At 40.9% G+C, this 22,162-nt stretch overlaps 1 protein-coding gene across 1 annotated transcript in view; it reads left to right on the top strand.

The window, feature by feature from the left end:
* Window positions 1–22,162, top strand: part of bin3 (bridging integrator 3) — a 45,276-nt gene that overhangs the window by 136 nt on the left and 22,978 nt on the right. Inside the window, exons 2-3 of the mRNA XM_080432848.1 lie at window positions 14,426–14,474; window positions 15,161–15,201. Of these exons, the coding sequence (XP_080288974.1) occupies window positions 14,426–14,474; window positions 15,161–15,201 (90 nt within the window). The remainder of the gene's footprint in view (window positions 1–14,425; window positions 14,475–15,160; window positions 15,202–22,162) is intronic.

The raw sequence follows: 22,162 nt of genomic DNA, 5'->3' as shown, positions 1-22,162 counted from the left end.
GTTACTGCGTTTGTTACTGTGTTACTTATGTCCATTTAGTTGTCACTGTGGCGTGTTTTAGCTCAACGCATAGATTCGAATTTCGCCGTTGTTGTTCTTGTAAGTCAGACAGATGGATTAAAGGCTAATGGCTATGTTTCGTAGCACGGGCGTGTTACTCGACACAAATGACGTAATTTTCCCAACACGAGAGTGTCGACGTGTGCCGCGTCGACACTTTCTTCTGTCGAAAAGGTCGTCATTTTTGCCAAGCGACACTCCTGCGACGCAATGTAGCCCTAGCGACGGGTTGGACTATTTCCTGGTGTGGAACAGGGTTGCCATGTCCGCTTATTACAAGCGACTTTGGGCTTGTTTTTCTGTAAAGTTGCCTGTAAATATTGGTGATCGCGGTTTTTGTGGGCTTGTTTCTAAAGTGTAGTTGCTTATTTGGGCTTGATTCCTTATGTTGTTTAAACCAGTGGTTCTAAAATATTTCATGTGAAGAAACCCCAAATTAATATGTAATTATTAGGCTAGAACCCCCAAATTAATATGTAATTATTACCCCCTAGATTTTTTTGGGAAAATAGCAGATATACAAGCTCCATGCTACGCGTGGTGAGCTTGTAGATTGGCTATTTTCAAATAGTTGATGTATATAGGCTTACAACTGTGCACTTGTGGCCTAAGTTGCTTCTTTTGGGCTTGTTTTCCTAGAGCTGGTTGCTTATTTCTCTCAGAAAACCTGGCAACACTGGTGTGGAACGGTTCCACTCTCTCCACAACTTTATAATCTAGCGCTTGGTTCGTTAGACCAACGTTTGCAAGTTACGAATCTGGTGGAATAGGAAATAAGTTATAAAACTGAAGAGTTGTGCAATTAATGCTTTAAATTGTTTATTTAATTGTTAATCTGTAGAATGTTAAATGAAAACGTAGACGACATGAATGAACGGCGGGCTCAGACTATTGCTTGAGTTCAAAATAGTCAATAAAACATGGTCATTAAATGCATTTGGTCTGGCTCTAGCAGTGTGTCAGTTGGACTTGTTTAACCATAACGTTAGCTTTAGAAGGCTTAATTAGATTCACCCCCCATGACAACAACATATCTTGCTTATTATGTTTTAGTTAAGTTTGGATGCTAAACTTGGCTGACGTTTAAGATACTGCATAAATACCCTGTAAAGCAGTAATAATACTTATTCTCAGTTTGCCACACTACAGAATAATGTCATTAACCAACCAGCCAAATTAGAGTTTGGATGCTGAACTCGGCTAACCTTTAAGCTCACTCATGTGTTTGAATGCATCTTTCTGGCAATGTGAAAAGGCTGTAAAGTTTGTACATTTGTGTATGAGTTGCAAAGACATAAAGGTCTGTGATGTGCTGTGATGTACTTTGAAGGTCACATACTAGCTGTGCAGAAGAGTAAGAACTTGAGAAGACTGTCATGTTTTTTTTGTTTTTTTTTTAAAGACTGGGCACTATTTGGGGAGAAGAAGACTGGGCACTACTTGGATTATTTGTAAAGAATACTGGGCACTACTTCTTTGATGTTGTTACCTATACATCCCATGGCTTGACATATTATTCCAAAAGCACACATTAAATTCAGTTTTGACTCATCCTTGTGTGTTGGTGTTAAATCATAGAAATAAACAAAACTGAAATCTGTCTGAGAATTGGCATTTTGTTTAACTGATTTAACACACAATTTGCTATGCTTGCACATTTACACCCTAAACTCCACTTCAAAACAATGTATAACATCAGTCCCATCCCGTTATACATGAACGGTCGGCCGGTCAGCGCTGAGTTGGCTGAAGCAGACTTCACAAGTTGCAACGTTCTGCACGGCAACTCTCTCACCTTCGTTGTAACATTTTTTTGCCGAACTACTTCCTAACTTAATATTCGGCTGTAGTCTGTTCTCACCAAGCGGGCAGAGTGTTTCGCCTTGCTGGTGCCGACTGTTCTCACCAAGTTCTCACTAAGCAGGCCGGCAATGTTTTTCAGGCCAAGGACCCCTTAGCTGAGAGAGATGAAGCAGGGAACCGCATACTGTATAACATGTTGCATAATTTCAACGTTTTCATAGATTTCATAGATGGCTTCATAGATTTGTTAGACAGCATTATCATCAGTGTTGTGAAAATTTCAAGACGCTTTAGCAAACTTTGAAAGCCAGTCGTGGTCAATTGAAACAGAATCTTGACTACAGAGATAAGGTGTACCAATTTGTGTGAGTTTTGTACAAAATATGTAGGATTAGTAGTAAAAAGTGTGTTTTGATGAAAACGCTATCCGCTGATGTCCAGGTTCTTCCTTGGCCTGCTGTGAGTCTGCGTGTGGAAGGCTGAAACAGAAAATAAGGAAACTATAATACTGATAATAGTAAACTTGTTTTTTTAAACATTGCTTTTCTCTCAGGTACGTACCCTTTAGTACCTCAGCATACCCCCATTTGATAAACACAGCTCTAAGCCATCAGGTGCTCAGTAGAACCCAAACAGCTCTCAGTGCACTTGAATGGTGAACTAGATGTCTGCACTGGCCTAATATTTTGGCTCGAGCCTGGCCCGACCCCTAGACACTCAGGCCAGAGCCAAGCAAAATGTTGAGCATTCTTGGCCTGAACTGAGCTACATGCTTATGCCATACAAATTCAATTATATTTTGCTGGGATGCTACTAAAGCTTAATTTATGACGGAATTGCTTGCAAAAAAGAACTGATATATAAGCCAACAATGTGACGCGTTGCCGTTGTTGGTTTGTAAATCTGTTATTTTTAGCAAGCTACACTATCACTGTCATAAACTACCACAACTGCTAGTTGCATTGGACGGTCAGAACATAATGGGTCACCATGCCAAAATGGGACAAATACAAGAGTTAACAAGAAGATGTCGTAGACATCGAAACGTCAGTCACCCTTGCTAGCACCTTTTTAAAATAAGAGAGGCTTAAATGTCCGAGGTGCTCCAGTGTCCCGCTCCTGTCACGCACCGGACCTGCCTTGTTTTGGCTGAGGCACGGTGGTATTCCTCTTCTTCACAAGAGTTAATAAGTCCTGCTGTTTACTAATCATTAGCCACAGTAAAAGATGACGAGAAATGCTGTTAGTGTCTAGCTTAAAAGTGTGCACGCACTGGCACTGTTTTCAAGTTTAAATACATGAGTTTCATACATGCCATTTTGAATGTTGTGCAGCTTAGCTTATTAGTTCATGTCAGCTCATACACCAAAGACACATTTTCTGTGGCTACGTGTGTCCCTGCACACAGACATTGTGCTGTGTGTATGTGTCTGTGATGTGTGTGACAGAGAGGGAGAAAGACAGTAAGGTTCATTGTCTACCATGATTAAGAATTAGGTCGCATGTAGGTGTGTGGTTGTGCTCATGTATCTGCCTTTTATACATGTTCATTTTGTGTGTTGTATATTATTATAGCTACAGAGAGAGAGAGAGAGACTCCGTTGTGGTTGGCTAGACATATAAGCCTCAGATCACACAGTCCATACAGTAATGCTCTATTTTACTTGGAACCATTAATAAGAATGTTTATTACATGTCTTAGTTGAATGGGTCATTCTTATTGGTCAATCACTGAATTCAGCGTACTGTTAGCAGTGTTTAACAGTACGTTCTAACTAGGGGTGTGCCGATATATCGTCCCGCGATATATCGCGATACGTTTTCGTGACGATATGTATCGTTTTGGAAAAAAATAATATCGTTTTTTCTTCTTTTTTTCTACAATAATAACAATCAGGCATGCAAACAGCCCCGAGGTGAAAAGGGTGACAACATGTTGTTTTTTTTCGGGTCAGGTGTCACACTATTGCCCTATTTGGATTCAAAACGGCTATTGTAGCTGAAGTTTGCATATCTGAATAATGCAAAAACAGAATTATTTGTTTGCATTTGCTTTTTTTCTCCCCCATATATTTTCATAATAAAAAAGTGCGTATCGTATCGAAATCGTATCGAAGTTGTGAGCCCAATATCGTATCGTTTCGTGAAGTTAGTGTATCGGCACACCTCTAGTTCTAACAGTGGAGCCGGGAACCCCACTCGTGTGCGCGAATGTTTTTAATTATTCGTTTTTAATAAAAGCATATGGAGAAAATACAGAGAAAATGTCCACCGATCGGATTAAAATGCTTTTTATTGAACAATACGGAATATACGGGTACTTCTGAGGGGCCGTACATAATTTTAACATCCGTGGCCATGGGGTAAGAACTTCATTTTTGAAATCTGAACGTAATGTAGATGTACGTATGTATGTCATGTATCAGGGCTAGCTGCTTCAATGCATGTATATAAAAGTGCTGCACAATTAACAAAAAAATAAGATGATTAAATCTTTTCACAAACAAAATCGTATTTGGGCAGCTGTTGCACCTTGCCCTTGTTTCTTCACCATTACACAAGTGTTCATTTGTCTAGCCACCAATCAAGCTCACAGAGGCACAATAAAGCCATCTTTTCCACCAAAAATCATCTATATCAATTACTGTGATATTGAATTAATCTTAATTGCAGTATTAAGCAAAATCTATGGGATCATCAATTTAGCCATAATAGTGCAGCCCTATAATAATTTCATCAAAATGAATTGCATCCTGCCCCATTTCAGTATCATGGTCAGCCAGTGGACAATATGCAAGACAGCGTCACTTGGCTCAGCCAGACAATCAATGGCTGGCAAGCGACATGTCCACCAGCACGCACGGCCAAACACAAGGTCAAGAGTGGGGTGCAAGACCAGTGAAAAGAGCCCTTTATTGGCTCTGCTGACAGATGCATTCCACTAGAGCCTGTACACTTGCTTGTATGACGCGAAAGGATTGACTCCAGGGTCATTGTCAGAACAATTCCACTCCTAGTGTCTTCAACTAGCCCTCTGTACTTCGTGGAATATGCTAGTTTGTGTGATGCGTTAACCCCTCTGATGGCATACACTTTCAACATTTTAGGGAAAAGCCATTACTTCTTCCACGTTGATGCATAATCTGGCCCGGTGAAGAAGACTGTTCCTTTGTCTTTGCCTACGTGCAGACTGGACAAGAGTGACGTGTAGCCCATTAGGTCAGAGCAATGATCAGATAAATGATTTCAACTATGCCTAGTGGTTCTTATGACAGTGCTTACTGTGTCATAAAGAGGTTTTGCAACTATTTAGCCTTGAATTTAGGCCATATCCGATATTTCCTGGGAATAAAAGGGAAGAAGTTGCTAGAAGGATAAGACAACTTTGCTTGTTTAACCCTTTAAGACCTGAGGCGATTCTTTAAAAAATATCTAAATCCTAACAGTTTTTGGAAAAAAAAAAAAAAAAAAAATGTTCACGATTTTTCAAAAATAGCAGATCTACAAGTTCATAGCGCGGCACTCGGTGCCGCGCTATGAGCTTGTATATCTGCTATTTTTGAATAGCCTAAAGAAATCTAAAAGTGACACAGATGCGTCCCAGGTATTAATGGGTTAACTAATATATCGTCGGTGTCCGGGACGAACCAGCTAACTCCATTTTCAGCTTTTTTTTTTTTTTCCATAAATCAACGCTATTGAACACCCTTTACGTCTGTGTAAAAAATCAAAACATTTGAACCAATGAAAAGTATTAAAAAGCGCCTCTGACGCAACCTCCCAACTCCATTGGATCCTCAAACTGTCCGTCAAAAACAAACAACTCCCCCTCTCTATCTGCTGCAGCCTTTTCACAACACAGAACAGAGCGCGCTGCGCAGTGAACGAGGAGGAGTATCACGTAAACAAACCCCCCTAGTCTGTTAAAACTATGCAGTGTACCTGTTTATCAAACTTAGCACTGACACTAATGTTATGAAAAGTAATTATATTTCTAAAATCTATGAAGTGTTTAATGAAGAGAGCAATGTGACAAGAAGAAAGGAGTTGATAGCATTTCTGTCGCGACTCGCGCTAGTTCTACTGAATCTCCAATTCTGTGAACCCCTCTTTGCAAAAGTTATTGTAATATTTAAAGTCCTGTTTATTATTGTTGGCCTATATAAGTGTCATGAAGCATCAGGGCATTAATTCACACGTTGTTGTGATGCATTGTGAGCTTGGATATCCATTGTTAGCTTTTGGAAATTTGTACCCTTTTGAAACCTCTCCCTCAGCAGCAAGTGGAGCTATTATTGTTTGGACACCTAACTCCATTTCAGCTTGATTTCTGCTCGTCTGAAACTACTATCTCCACTTGCGCTGGATTTGGGTAAAGTGGTGATAATATAATGACACATGCAAGTATCTGACGATATATAAAGTCACTATACCAACTTTGATGAGGCAGTATTGCTTTGTTTTAAAAATATAAGGTTTTCTTCATTTCCTAAAAAACGTATATTTTGTTTTTTCGTTTCCTGAACAATGAGCGTTTTGGAGTTAGCCGGTTCGGGCTGGACAGCAGATATATATATATATATATATATATATATATATATAATTAATGTATTTTTTATTTTATTTTGAGCGTTAGCTTTCGGCCCAAAGCCTTACCTGGCGCCTCAAGTCAGTGCATGTAAGCAGAGCGGGATGATTTTTAACGTATAGCGGGTGGGGGGAGCGGAGCGAGGGGGGAAGCAACATGAGCGGATAGCGAGCGTGACAACAGCCCCCTGGAGCAAGGAGCGCCCCCCCCCCCCCCCCCCCCCCCCCCAGGTTCCATCGTCGAAGCTTCGAATTCGGATCGTTTTAAGGCCCAGAAGCTTCGACTTCAAGAAGTTTGGAAGTGACGTTTTGTTATGTTATTCAGAGCTAATAAGTAGGTCGGAGGGGCTTATTGTCAATATCAATATCTACATTTTGACTTTTATGACCATGTATTTATCATATTGTCAGAATTATGTAGCCCATTTTAATGCTGAGTAGTTTCTCCAGTTAAAGGATCTACACCATGAATTAAAAAATAAAATAATAATAATATCATATTGTTTATGTCCCTCAAACGTTTTTCAAAAGGTTTGAGCCTAAATCAAGCCTCAGATATACTCATTCCAACTAACTTCTCTCTGGCTTATAAAGCACTTTCACCTGCAATACCACATTGTCCTGTTTGGCACGGGGCGCTATTGAGCCAGTTTGTATGCATGTTATCTCCTGGTTCTGTGTGGAAAAAGTAAAAAAATAAAATATTAAAATAAATCTATATATTTTTGGGGTTGGAACTGAAAAACGGGAGGCATTGTACCCTGTGCAAATCAGTTTGGTCTGTTTTGAGACCAATTTACAGAAAACCCCAGATTTGCTGTGAAAGCCTGAGTGTTCAAACTGGGGTATTTTTGGGGATAGAAGAGAGGTAGGGGAGACCAAAAGAAGAAAAAGTTAAAATTCATGGTGTTGTCCCTTTAAGGAATCTGCCGCATGCCATGAATGCAGCCTATCTTGCCCTTATGCACCGTTTGATCTTCTTTTTGGTCCAACCAGTGATGTCACACGTCCTGAAACTCCTGTTGGATTTCTGAGTTCCACTTTATGTCATCAGCAGGCCTAGATTTGTGCTTGTAAGCCTAAGGTATATAGCCTGGTAAACCCTCCCTCCGGAAATCTCAATTCTATTTGATTCCAGGAGTGAGTCTGGGCTGATCGCCCATTCTGCAATATTGGCTGCAGGCTGAGTTGGGCGGAAGTAATACCGTTGACTGACAACCCCTTCAGCCAATGATATTTTTTCCCCTTCAGCCAATCAGCAGTTCACCAGTCTAATGTGACGTCAACGGGACTTTTGAGACAGCCAAGCCCAAAATGGGTTGCCTTATTCGGGTACATGGGTGTCACTGCCCACCCCTACCGGTTCTCTAAATTTTTATTTTTAAATAGGCTTTGTCATGATTAATTGACCACATATATGAAGTTAAACAACTAAATTCTATCCAAACGATATCTTATAAGTAAATTCCGTGCCTCAAAATAGAAGTTAGAGAGCTTTTTGAAGTCAAAAAATCGCGGAGATTATAGCGGACAGAAAAAGATGGCTGCCGTTCGTGTTTTGGGCTCACTCGAACTCGCCACCTGATTGGCCAACTGTCGCTGTCAATCACAGAACGATGTGCGACGACGCTGATAGGCTCGGTTAGCTGGTAATTCCACTAGAAACCCCCACAATGGGCTATCAGGCCAGACTCACTCCTGGAATCAAATAGAATTGAGATTTCCGGAGGGAGGGTTTACCAGGCTATAAGGTATAGTCTTACAGTAACTATTGTGTGGTAAGGTCCTACTGTCAAGACATGGGATGATGTGCTTTCACAGAAGTAGAGTAACCAATGTTCCTAAATGTGACGGACCCTGCTGAAATATCACTGTGTGAGGAAACATCAGAAATGATTCTCACGGCAATCCTCCATCTGGTTGGTTGCCATAATTTTTCTCTGACTATCACACTCTTTTCCTATATAACACATTGTCCTTATCACTACTTTGTGGTGGTCCTTTACTCAGTTCCAAATACATTTGGAACTGAGTATTTGTGACAGATTGTCTTGCATTTTATCTATGTTATAGCAACTTCACACCAGAAATGTATGCATTAGTGAAGCCTTAAGGTCCTTACACACCGGGGCGATTTTTTTCATGCGAATAATACGTTTTTTTAAAAAACCTTATAAAGTCAATGCAAGCTTCCACACCAGTTTCGCGGAGCGAAAAAAGCGTCTTTTAATTATTCGGAACGAGTCCGAATTTTGCGTATATTCGCATATTCGCCGGTGTGTAACCGCCTTTTAGAATGGCTGTGATATTACATACATTTCATATATTACATATACACAGCCATGGTTCTCCCATGCCCTAGGGAGTCATGTCGGAAGCATTCACATTTGTATAGCCAGAGCTGCTCACTGAGAAAGTAGACAAAACAGATATTGTGACTTTAGTCATTGTAATTCTGTTGGTTAGGTTTATATGAACATCTTCCAGAACATGAATGTACGTACCACCATGAAATAATTAATACAATCTCAAGGAAGTATTGTCTAAGAGTTCACATAGATTATCAATGGATGTTCACGGAAGTAAAGTCTTGGTTCCCTGACTATATTTACTGGTATATACATTAATATTTACATACATTCACTCACTATAGATTAACTATATTGTTTCTTTTTGAAAGTGACTAACAGACAAGCCAAATTTGTCTTTTATCATGACTGATGTGATCATTGTAAAGTTAGGCTTGTCATCTGGCAAATGTTGAAAGTAGATGAGTCATCTAAGATCTCGCTGAGGAATTTCAGTGGGTGACGGAAGAGTTTTCCATGTTGGTGTTGGCTCACCAAAAAACTATGGCATGAGTGAAACTGTCTTATCTGAGATTTTGGGGATTTTCTGCTTTACTCTTAAAGTGACAATGAGTAGAGAAAGGCAGAGGGGATGACATGCAGCAAAGGCCTCAGGCCTGCTTTGAACCCAAGCCTCCTGCAGGGAGGACTTACCTTTCATACTCCAGGTGCATCTAAAATGTTTGAATATGGTGGAAAAGTTCATTTGTTTCCGTAATGTAATTCAAAAAGTGAAACTTAAATATATTTTTAATTTATTACACAAAGTGAAGTATTTCAAACCTTTTTTTGTTTTAATCTTGATGCTTACGCCATACAGCTCATGAAAATAAAATAATTCAAGCATCTCAAAATATTTAAATATTACACAAGACCAATCAAAAAAAGTATTTTTAATACAGAAATGTTTACCTTCTGAAAAGTATGTTCATTATGCACTCAATACTTAGTCGTGGCTCCTTTTTGAATGAATCACTGCATCAGTGCAGTGTGACGTGGAGGCAATCGGCCTGCTTTTTCGTTTTTATTTTAAGATTTGTTTTATGTCTTTTCTGAATTTATTGGATAGTACAGTGGAGAGAGACAGGAAACGGGGAGAGGGTCGGGGAGTGACATGCAGCAGAGAGAGAGAATCAAACCCGGCCGGGACACACTGTCAGGCATCAAAGCATATGTGGGACACGCCTTAACCACTTGGTCATCGGCACCCCAGCCTGTGGCTCTGCAGAGGTTCTATCGAAGCCCAGGTTGCTCTGATAGCGACCTTCAGCTTGTCTGCATTGGGTCAGGTCAGGTGTCTCTTCTTCCTCTTGTCTTGACAATACCCCTAGATTCTCTGTGGGGTTCAGGTCAGGCGAGTTGGCTTGCCAATCAAGCACAGTAATACACCATGGCCGCACACCAGTTATTAGTTGTTTTGGCACTGGGCAGGTTCCATGTCCTGCTGGAAAAGGAAATCAGCATCTCTATAAGATTGTCAGCAGTCGCAAGCATGAAATGCTCTAAAATCTCCTGGTGGACCGCTACGTTGACTCTGGACTTGATAAAACAGTGGACCAACACCAGTAGATGACATGGCACCCCAAATCATCATTGGGAATTTCACAGCCTCTCACTCTTCCTCTTGTACTTCTATACAATAAGTCCATAATAATAATATAAAAAACATCATTTACACTTACTAAAGAACAAGGCAGAGAAAGGGGGAAGAAAAATAGAGACCTAACGGAGAGATTTGGAGAAGAGGAAGGAAAAGTAGAAATGTTTGCGCCAGTATGTATTGGTCTGGTGTTTTATACAGAGCGGGATCATTTCAGATGATGTTTTGACATTTTAAGCTTGATTTATACTTCTTTGGGGCGGCAGTGGCTCAGGAGTAGAGTGGCCGGTAGAGCGGCCGGATGGCAACCACAAGGTTACCAGTTCGATCCGGGGCTCCCCCAGAGTTAGTGTCGAAGTGTCCTTGAGCAAGACACTGAACCCCTAATTGCTCCCGATGAGCAGGTTGGTGCCTTGCATGGTTTCCTCCGCCATCGGTGTGTGAATGGGTGAATGCAATGCACAATCTATGTAAAGCGCTTTGGATAAAAGCGTTATATAAATGCACCATTTACAATTTACCCTTGTACAATGGTGTTGCGCCAAGAGATTTACAAGCTCACAATGCGTCGCCATAGAGCTGTGCCTCGCACGGTTTGGTGCGCACTGTACCTCGCTGTATGATGGAGTATAAATAAGCATAGCATAGCCAGCGGAGAGGGAAGGGAGAGGTGGGCTCGCTGCCTGTAGATAGAGGCAGACACTGGAAAGAGGGAGAGAGCGCATGGAGTGTGTTTATACAGCGGCATCCAGTGACCAGTACTGAGTCCCGCAGTCAGGTTGGCTCTGATTATATTATGAACATCTCTGTAAATGTTAGCGGGATTGTCCTTTTATTATAAGTACTACATTTGCAGGAATCAATATGCGCTCTTGCAGTGCCACACCGAAATTCAGGCCCTGGCACTGCCATTAGGCCACAGAAGTACCTCCACTAATTGTTTTTTCACATATGTTTTGTTTTTTGAAATTTGGATTTCGTAACAGAAGTCAACAGGGCTCTGATCCGAAACCTTGCCCAAATTTGCCCAAAGGGAATGTCTCCAAATTTCAAAGGCAATCGTTGCATTCATAAGGAATCGTATGCAATGGTTCAGAACTTTAGCCCATGTTTGAAACTCGTTTTTTGGGTCACGGTTTCAGTTCGGTTTTGGTACAATTTGAAAAAGAAAATAAAAAGTTTGAAAATAAAAATATTTGTGAAATTATTTCCAAATATCTTTATTTTACATCTTGGGAAAAGAAAACTTATGTCACTGACTTCACCCAGAGCCTGCTTCAACGTGCGATGGGGAGGGGGAGGGACTGGTGCAAAAAAAAGAAAATCCCTTCCAACACTTCCGAGATCCACATGATTGTTGTCTCCGCCAGGCCGAAGGCGTGGCCGAGACTATGTTTTCGCCCCTGTCCGTCTGTCCGTCTGTGTGTCATTCCGTCTGTGAGCAGCTAATCTCCAGCACTGTTGGTCTGATCGGTGTGAAACTGTGCACTCACACTCCCTGGAGGCCAAGTAAAAACATGTGCCCCAATTTTTCACATCCGCCTGTTATAGCACACTAGGAGGCAGATTTTTGCAAAACGTACTCCTATTTTTTTGGGCGGTGAAACCGCCCCTATAAGTGAGATTTGGAAAAATGTACATTTTCCTGCGCTGTGATCTGGGCCCAGGAAATTAGTAGAATTATCCTGCGCTGTGATTGGCCAATCACAATCTATTCAGGACTGTGATTGGCCAGTGTCACATGACACATGTGCATAGCCCTATATAAGCAACCATAACTTGAAAAAAACCAAAAATTGGTTTTTTTCAAGTTATGGTTTCGTCCATCATAAAGAGTGTTTCAATAAATGTATTTATCTTGGTTGATTGGTTGACTCCTTTCAGTATTGTGATTAGCTAGCAAGACACCGCCCACTTCACACAGGGTGTGATTTTTTATATTACTCCTACAGATTTTGTCCAAACATCACGCAGATCTGTTCACATTATCTCTATAGTCATGTTTGTGCTCAAGACTTGGCTTCCAAATTTTGCAGGAGTGGCCCGTTTTGAACAAAATGCATCAAATCATGACGATTACCATGACATTTTTCAAATCGGCCTCATGGTGGTGCTATGACAGGCCGATTCACGTTTTGGCCTATAACTCTTGAACCGTAGGTCATACATTCAACATTTTCCCCGTACATTCCTTGAATCATTACGCAAATCCCCAAATAAGCCACGCCTATTTCCACCTGACGATATTAACACAATCTTTTTTTTTTTTGGTAAAATAGTTTTTGCTACCACCGATTTTGTCCAAACCTCACCCAAATTGGTACACCTTATCTCTGTAGTCATGTGATCAAGATGTCTCTGTCAGATCTTACGGATTCTATTCCAATTCACTACAATTGGCTTTCAAATTTAGCTGGAGGGGCCCGTTTTTCACGACATGCTACAAGCACCGCTGGACCGATCGACAGGAAACTTTGCACACTCCCAGTTGGCCAAGGAAGAATCTCTTCCTTGCCTGTTATAGCGCCACCATGAGACACTGACTACATTATCTCTGTAGTCATGTGATCAAGACAAATCTGTCACATTTCTCATATTCCATTCCGATTGGCTATGACTGGCTTCCAAAGTTTGTGGGGGTGGCCCGTTTTGCACAAAATGCTGCACATCATAATTGCAGCGCCCGACTTAATGCACAATATGTACAGTATATACCATTTTCTGAAGGTGGGCAATCTCTGCTAATGGCTAGAAGTCCAAATTAGACTGGTTGTCCTCTAAGTCTAAGCGTGATTTCTGGATCTGAAAGTCACTGAAAATAATGTTAGGTCTAGAGTTATATACAGTAGAGTCATGTACAACACTCCACAATTTCCAACAAATCAAAGAGAGCTTTTTTCACGTGAATGTAAAATAAAATAAGCAGCAAGTGTCTAAGAGACTTTCTCTCCCACCGGTGGAAGCAGGCTTTTACCTGTAATTCATATTAATCCTTAAACCTTACATGGCCATGTTAGGTTTTATGATTGAGCTGTCATCAAAAGGATCTTCCCCACACATCACTTGTTCCCAGGTTGCACAATAAAGCTCTTCCTCACACCCTCTGTTTTCCATCTCATTAGTCTACACACCTTTCTTTTGACGCAGCTGCTGCCTCACCCAGCCTGTCAGCAGCAACTGTCCATCATGTACCTTAGATTTCAGGCTATTAGTGTCACATCAATGACAACTTGCAGCCATGTGTGGTGCTAAAGCAAGCATTCTCTTTCTCATGGATTCCCAAAGATGAGCATGGTTTGGAAGGGGGATAAAACGCCTGAGAAGAAGGAAAAGATGCTACAGTACTTCAGCTTGGGATGGGGGATCTGTAACTAGCGTGTCGGTTTGTTTTGTATATTTTAAGAGTAAAACTTTGGATTCCATTCTGAAAATTAGGTACAACTACAGTACACCTTAACTTTAGCCTGTTCTGCCTGCAGTTGCCCTATATGTAATCACACATCTTTGAGTTGTAAAAAATGTTTTCTTATTGAATTGCAGTTTTGGATTCAAGTTTTGTTTTATAGGCAAGCTGTGGCTCTGGCTTTGTTGTTTCAAGTCTGCTGTAAACCTTAGACTGAAGGGGTGCCCAGTTGCCTAAAAATACCACAATTGTGATTTATGGCTTTTTGCACAATATAGCATGTGTGTCTGTGTTTGATTGGTGGCAGGGGGTTCCGCAGAAAAGCCACACAGAGCACAGGGGACAACCACTTCTAATTAGTGATATCCGGCTGCAATGGGAGCCAGATGTGTCGAGTGATGACAGGAAGTTAATGCACAGGGTTCTGGCCACACACTCCAGAGAAGCAGGGGTTAACAGCTTCAAATTGACAGTCTGTGGCATCCGAATGCCTTGCTTGCTCACTTAGGCCAATACCCCACCGTCAGGCTACTGATGCCAGTCAAAGCCATTAAAAGTCTTTAGGGCAAGCCAGTGTCAAATGGTTTTATCTGTCATTTGTCAAATCTTCTCCTCTCATTTCAGGATTCCGTTCAAGATTGGACAACCAAAGAAGCAGATTGTCTCTAAAACTGTAAGTCACCAGTCCTTTGTTCACCAGTCCCTTTAACAGAATCTACTTGGGTAAAACAATACCCTAGCTTTACCTGACAAACAACATGCTCAGGAGTCTGTAGAGATCTTGTAGTTAGAGCTACATTAATATAGTAGCCTAAATCATCTCATCAGTTGTGCTTCAGCTGAGAGACTTGTGGGGTGCCAATGTGTCCGAGCCATGCGAGGGGGCAGAGGTGGTTGCCTTGAAGTGCCAACGAGTGGGTGTTCTACTTGCTGGACAAAACCACTTCCAGTGTAATGGGGTCTGTGGCCCAACAGACACTGTCAGACTGGCCTCCCTGCTTCCTGTGCTGTCCAGGGCTTTAACCATGGAGTGGGATAGAAGCAGCCCAATAGATGACCTGCTGGTGACAAACTGGCAGCTGCCTCCCTCGTTGATTTGGCCAATGTGTGTTTAAATCCAGAGGCCCACAGAACCACAAGACAGGCTACCTCTGTAACCTCTGTAACCAATGTTTGTTGGGTCTCAGACAGGGTTGGGGGGGCGCTGTCATTATCATGTTAGCATATGTTGTGATTAACCACTAATTTAAGGGAAAGACATTTAAAATGAACCCACATGTTATGTAATGTAACCAGTGAGAAGTTTACATGATTTATTTATTTTTTTAATTGGTAAAAATGTTTCCAATTTGTTTCCAGGTTGAAAGAGACTTTGAACGTGAATATGACAAACTCCAAAAGTAAGTTCACTTTTTTAACTAGTACTTAAATAATAAGGTCAATGAAACGTACAAGACCATTCAATGGCCTTTACACAAGGGGAAGCACACCCTAAAACAAAATGCACAGTCTACTGTAAATTTGTTGCAGGAGTCATGTTTCAAGTAGGAGAGAAATTGATGCTTGAATCCGAGTAGGTGTACCACGCTCTTTTGACTCGTTATAAACATCCAAGAGAAGCAGCTCTAGTTTATCACTACATTTCTTTAAAATCTCAGTGGTAATGCCGTCAGGGACTTTATGAGACCTCACTGATTTTATTGCCTCAACTAATTTGGTTAGTTTCAATTTTGAATCTAATGCTGCGTTCACACGGAAAGATACAAAGTTACAAAAATACACAGCATATTTGTCGCTTTGTATCTGTGTTGCCCAACACGGTTGGTGACGTCATCAAGCGCTGCGTCATTGGAGCATACCGGCCGCCCGGTTCTCCACAGTGGTGTAAAGTAATGAAGTACATGTACACAAGTACATGTACTTTGTACTTTGAGGTATTTTTACTTTACTGTATTTCCAATTTTCAGTACTTTTACTTCTACTCCACTACATCTCACTGAGATTTTCAGTACTTCTACTCCACTACATCTCAGAGGCAAATATTGTACTTTTACTCCACTACAATTATTTGAAAACTTGAGTTACTAGTTACTTTGTAGATTTGGATTATTATTACAAAACCACTTCAGCACTATATACATTTCGGTCATTTGAATAAAGCCGATCTACAAGCTCACAATGTGTCACATTCTGCATAATAAAGAAAAGTAAATTTTCATACCAATACTTTTGTACTTTTACTCAAGTACATTTTGAATTCTGGACTTTTACTTGTAACAGAGTATTTCTACATTGCAGTATTGATACTTTTATTTAAGTAAAAAAAAATATTTATTTTTCCACCACCTGGATTCTATGGTTCACTCCTCCCCACTGGGGAGGGGGAGAGAGCCCTCGGACTTCCACCTCCAGGCACCGCGCTGACTGCCCCGACGCCGTCGCGCGACGGTGTATCGCACTGGGCATCGGCACCCGGATTTACAAGCCAGAACAGGGTGAAAAAAAGCGGGGGGGGGGGAATACAAAATAAATAAATACATTTGATTGGTTCGCACTTCTCTGCGTCATCGGAGCTACAGTTGTAGTTTTGTATCTGGAATTTGAACCCAGCTCAACTTGAATTTGTAGCTTTGTATCTTTTGTAGCAGCTACAAACGTCGGATGTTGCTTTGTATCTTCATGTCGCTGGCTTCCATTGAAAATGAATGGTAGCATGTATCTTTGAATGTGCCCGTACGCAGCATAAGTCACTCGCAGTTGCAGGTCTATTGTGGGTGTAGTAAAAATTACTGAAAAATGCGTTTGTGGTGGGGTCCTATGGAATGTCTGATTTGTGTGTGTGTGTGAGTGATCTCTACTGGGCCCATCAGCACTATATTTCCTTTGCACTCTGCCAGCAGGACAAGGACCTCAATTCTCAAATATCTTTTTCATTATGTTAAAAACACCACCCAACCTCTGCATGCAACGTGTGTGTATGAGAGGGAGGGACACTTAAGCTGATGTGAGAACAAACAACTAGCCTTATCACTGTACTCATAATAATTACCATGTGTCAGAACATGCATTTTGCTTTCTTGGTGAAGAGTCAAAACTCGGCTTGTAGATTCAGGCATTCCTTATACAATTCAGTGTTAGGGTTTCTAGAATATTAGTGATATAGACTGAGGTTTATTAAGCGTTTGGTCAGCCTTTTATATTTTGGTTGGCAGAATAAGAGCTAATTTGACCTTAAAAATCTTTTAAAGACTCCTATATCTGAGAGTTAGAAGTGGAATATTTTTTGTTGATAGAGACACAAGTGTCACTGTCAGTAGCTCTTTTCGCCAAACTCCAGGGAAGGGGCGAAAGATTGAAGAAAATAGAAGTCCTTATCAGAGAGAAGTTGTGAATTGAATCTCACTGGGAAGTGACGATGCCAGCAGCCAGTCTGCAGGTGAGCAGCAATGCACAAATCAGTGTGACAGGCCCTGCAAATCACTCTTGCTAATACTTAATAGGCATGTATTTGCTTATTTTTTTAAGACATGACAGTAATATGGGTGCAAAATAGAAATTTGGAAAAGAAAAAGTAAATATCTCAATAAAAAATATATTCTATAGAATAAACAAATATTATTTTGTAAACTTTTTCACCACAGCCACGGCCGCCCCTGGCCACCCCCTCACATGACTCTGTCTAAGCAATGTGATTGGTTGAAAAAAAAACACTAGGGAGGCGAGACAATAAGTACATGAGTTCAGTCCTTATTAGTCTATTTCTAACCAGATGTATTTAGAAACTCTGACAAGATAAACTTATATTTCATTCATATCTATATGCACCTGATCACAGTGGCCCCTGGAGCTCTTGGGAATGACCTTCCTTTTCTTACTTTGGTGTTTTCACCTCAGCACAGCTTAGACCATATGTTTTATCTGCGTTTACTGTGACCTCCAGCGATGTCACATGCAAATAATTATGCATAAAGTTTACAAAGCACGCACATACAAAATATTAAATCCCAGGTGCTGGACAGAGGAACATGTTAAAATAGAAATTAGTCTGCACACTGGATCGTGCTCCCATAGTTAATTTATTGTATTACCACCAAGATGATGTTTCGAGCATCTTGGCCGTTCCTCAGACAAAGAAAACTAAACAACTTCAAATACTTAGTTGGCCAGGTCACCTGGGAGATCACCTGACCCCAGTAGGCTCCCAATAAATTGTTGAATACGTATATATCGCACATAGACCCATAAAAGATTACACCACAATGCAAACAACCTGATAATGAAATCCAATAAGAAAGAAAATCAGGTGTGCTTCCTCCGGATGCCTTTTTAGTTAAGGCAGTGGGTGCTCAGCTATACATGTAACTTAAATCAAATACCACCGAAGTGGAAAAAGCGGCACTCCAAAATAAAGGATGCAAGACTACAAGACTACTAGATACAAATTCTCATTTATTGAGAACGCTTATGCGTGAAATCCAATACTAATTGGAGTTGTTCCAATAACGGTATAGTACCAGTATCGGAAAAGCTGCTGATATTGCCCTAAATGCTGGTAGCGGTATCAGCGAGTATGCCAATCTGATACCACATCATTTATCACATGATATTTCATTTATAGTAAACAAATATTCTTTGTTTTGATTGCTTCAGTTGATGTTGCACTACTGCTTTATATTCTTACTGTACTATTTTTTTTTAAATTACTTGTGGCTGCACTTAAACAATTATTAATGGGATTGTTATTTATTCCTAGATTTGTGTTATTGCGTGTTGTATCGGATCGGTACTCAGTATCAGCCGATACACAGGTTGCGGGTATCGGAATCAGTATCGGGAAGGAAAAAATTGTATTGGACCATCTCATTGTAACCATGCTGTGTAATGCATAGTAACATGCACTCTAAAATCCCAAGAAAATACACCTTGCACACACGCACAAACGCACGCAGACAAACACACACGCATGGCGCGTGCACACACAAAAGCGATACAAAGGTCAATTGTAGTGGATACTTGTCTATCAGGTCACAGAGTGTGTATGTTCCTACTAGAGCTGATCAGAACTTGTAATTACGTGACTAGAGCATGGAACATCATATACTGTATGTCCAAAAGAGGGACATTTTTACCTGTGAAGAGATACCTCTGCTAGTCTTAAACAGGTGGTAACTAGAAAAAGTGCTCCTCGGAGCACAGGTCTCCGCCAGGTCAGGTAGGTTATTGTGGGCCAGCAATGTTCCGAATTTGCCAATCAGGATGGAATATAAAAAATTGGACGGAACCATCTTGATCACTTGACTATAGAGATAATGTGTACTGATTTGCATGATGTTTGGACAAAATGTGTAGGAGTAATATAAAAAAGAAAAATCTGCCTCCTGGTGGCGCTATAATAGGGCAATGTTAAAAGGGTGGCGTTTGTTCTTCAACGTAGTGCGAATGTGCGCGCAAAGTTCCACCGCAATCGGACGCTGCGTTCATGATTTGCGGCATTTTGTTCAAAACGGGCCACTTCTGCAAACTTTAGATGTCAATGTTAGCCAATCAGGATGGAATATGAAAAATCTAACGGATCCATCTTGATCACATGACTATAGAGATCATGTATACCGATATTCGTGAAATTTGGATAAAATATGAAAGCTTAATCTCAAAATATGTGTTTTACATAAGTCGGCCTCCTGGTGGCGCTATAAAAGGCTAATGCGAAAAATGCAGGGCAGATGTTTTTCCTTGGCCTCTAGGGAGTATGCGTGCAAAGTTTCACGCAGATCGGTGCAGTTACAGTTAAAAACGCACCCTTTTATAGCGCCACCATGAGGCTGATTTGAAAATGTTCAAGTGGCATTTCTTCCTCGGCCTAGTGGGAATGTGCGTGTGAAATTTCACGGAAATCGCAAGTTGCGTTCATGATTTGAGGCATTTAGTTCAAAATGGACCAATCCTGCAAACTTTGGAAGCCAACCTTAGCCAATCAGGATGGAATATGGAAAATCAGACAGATCCGTGTTGATCACATGAATATAGAGATACTGTGTACCGATTTGCGTGATGTTTGGATAAAATCTGTAGGAGTAATATAAAAAAATGGGTTTTGCACAAATCGGCCTCCTGGTGGCGCTATAACAGGGCCATGTAAAAAAATGGCAGAGGTTCTGAATTGGCATCCAGGGAGTGTGTGTGCACAGTTTCACAGCGACCGGGCCAACGGTGCCGGAGATTAGCTGTCCACAGACAGACGGACACCACACACACACGGACGGACGGACGGACGGACAGGGGGTAAAACATACTCTCTCGCCATGCCTTTCGGCCTGGCGGAGACAATAATGAAAGGCAATGAACACTACTACAGCAATAGAAGGGCAAAATGTTATATGACCCACAAGCTGAAAATGTTCAACAGAGCAAACAAACACGGGTCATATCATAACATATACCGTAAGATGCCATATAGTAAGTGAATAGAAGGCTGACCCAGGATAGCCTATACTTTAGAGAGTCACTATAAAAAAGGTCACAAATGAAAGACCGCATTTAGCCCTTTTGGGGCCAACGTGTCTAAAGTATTATAGATCCAAAATGCTTCTCTTTTGTGTAACAATGAGTTTATATGACCTCCATGACGGGGAAGTTTGACCTGTTCACTGGCCAAATATCTGAGCGAAGAAACAATATGGGATGTTTGTGTAAAAAGTACTACCCCTGGGCTTCTAATGTGAACGCAGCAGATGTGTACAGTTTACATTATTTGACCGTGAATAATAATTATTGATGTCTCTTTTCAAAACGTCCAAATAGTCTCTTGGTTCATAACAAGCCCTACCTAGTCTGTGAGTTCAACTCCTTGAAGTTACTGTCCGTCACATTTGCATAACGCTTACTCCACAAGTACATTTGGCACATCCACTTGCGATCATCTTTATACACTGATGGAGAATGGCAGCGGTGCTCTCACACACGTCCTGCATCAAATATTATGATTGACTCGAAAGACACAACCTGTGTTTTTAAATGACTGCCTCTTAGTTCAGATCTAGGTTCAAATTTCAGATGTCTCTATCTGTATATGTGAAAGGCCGCCGCCAAAATGTGTCCTGAATCAGAAGCCAGGCAATTTTGTAAATTCGTACACCTTTTTTGTGAAATGGTGGAATTATCGTACATTTTGGAAAGTTAAATCACTCTGAAGGAGTCTAAACCTGAAAACAAACGTACACAAGCAACTCAGAAAAAAAACATTACGTTCTCTTTTAAGTGACTAATGTGGCATCACTGTTTATACTCACAACAACACTTTGCTAAGAACCGAATGCTTGGTGCATCTGGGCCTTCCCCTTCTGTGTGGCTGAGGTTAAGGAGATTTCCTGAGGGCCTTGCAGGCTATGTGGGAGCACTATTTTGCACACAGGTTTTGGTGAGTAGGAGGGCTCTTTATCAGTGAGGTGTGGCACCAATAGACCTTATAGATGAGTCAGGGACAGGCATGTACAGACATCTAAGTTCTCCACCCTGGAGATCCATATCAGACAAGTGTAGTACATCCAGTAGTGATAAGTATCATAATATTATGTTGTCTATCCTTGCATTGTGTCATGTTAGTAGAAGTAGAGCTATCTGGCCTAAATTGGCTGGTTCATTGAAGTTGATGGATTCTGAATTCCCCAGGCACATCATTGGATGTTCTATTTGTTCTGGCAGAATCTGGAAGCATATACTCAGATAGATCAGAGTGTTCTAAGAATGATGGCAGCAAAATTCTAACAGGTTTTTATAGCTTAATTTTCTAAATTTGCGTGAAAGGTATTTATTGGGCCCGTCATGGGCAAGTTATGAATCCACTGCAATTAGGTGTCTGAAGCGCTATATCATCTTAAATCCAGTCATGGTAGTGCTTCAGCAAGTGATGTTGCAGGCTCATTATAGTAGCACAGGGCAAACTTCAGGGCACATGAGCAACTGAGTAGCAGCTGTTCCATCAGGCCATTCTATTAGCACCTTTTTAAAATCAGGCTTACCTGGCACAAACCTAGAACTTCTTCACTCCTAATGAAGACACAGGTAGTGCACTAACGCTATCCTTATGCAGCACATACAACATCGGAGGATTTCGTTTAATCCAAGTTGTGTAAATGAACAATTCTTGAGCGTGACCTGAATGCATAAGCTTTGATGTTAGACCATGCTGATTTGTTTTCAATGTAAGAAGAAAAAGTAAGAATTCCTAGTTTAAACTTTAAAGCAAAGGCTCATTGAAACTAGTGCTGCACGATTCTTGCTCAAATGTGAATCACGATTTTCCTCCATAAGAATTGAGATCACGATTCTCACACGATTCTCACACAATTCTCTTGTAAATAT

Source organism: Gymnoscopelus braueri (assembly GCF_963280865.1).
Source record: "Gymnoscopelus braueri genome assembly, chromosome: 7".
Lineage (NCBI taxonomy): Eukaryota > Metazoa > Chordata > Actinopteri > Myctophiformes > Myctophidae > Gymnoscopelus > Gymnoscopelus braueri.
This window is presented reverse-complemented; position numbering and strand designations above follow the sequence as displayed.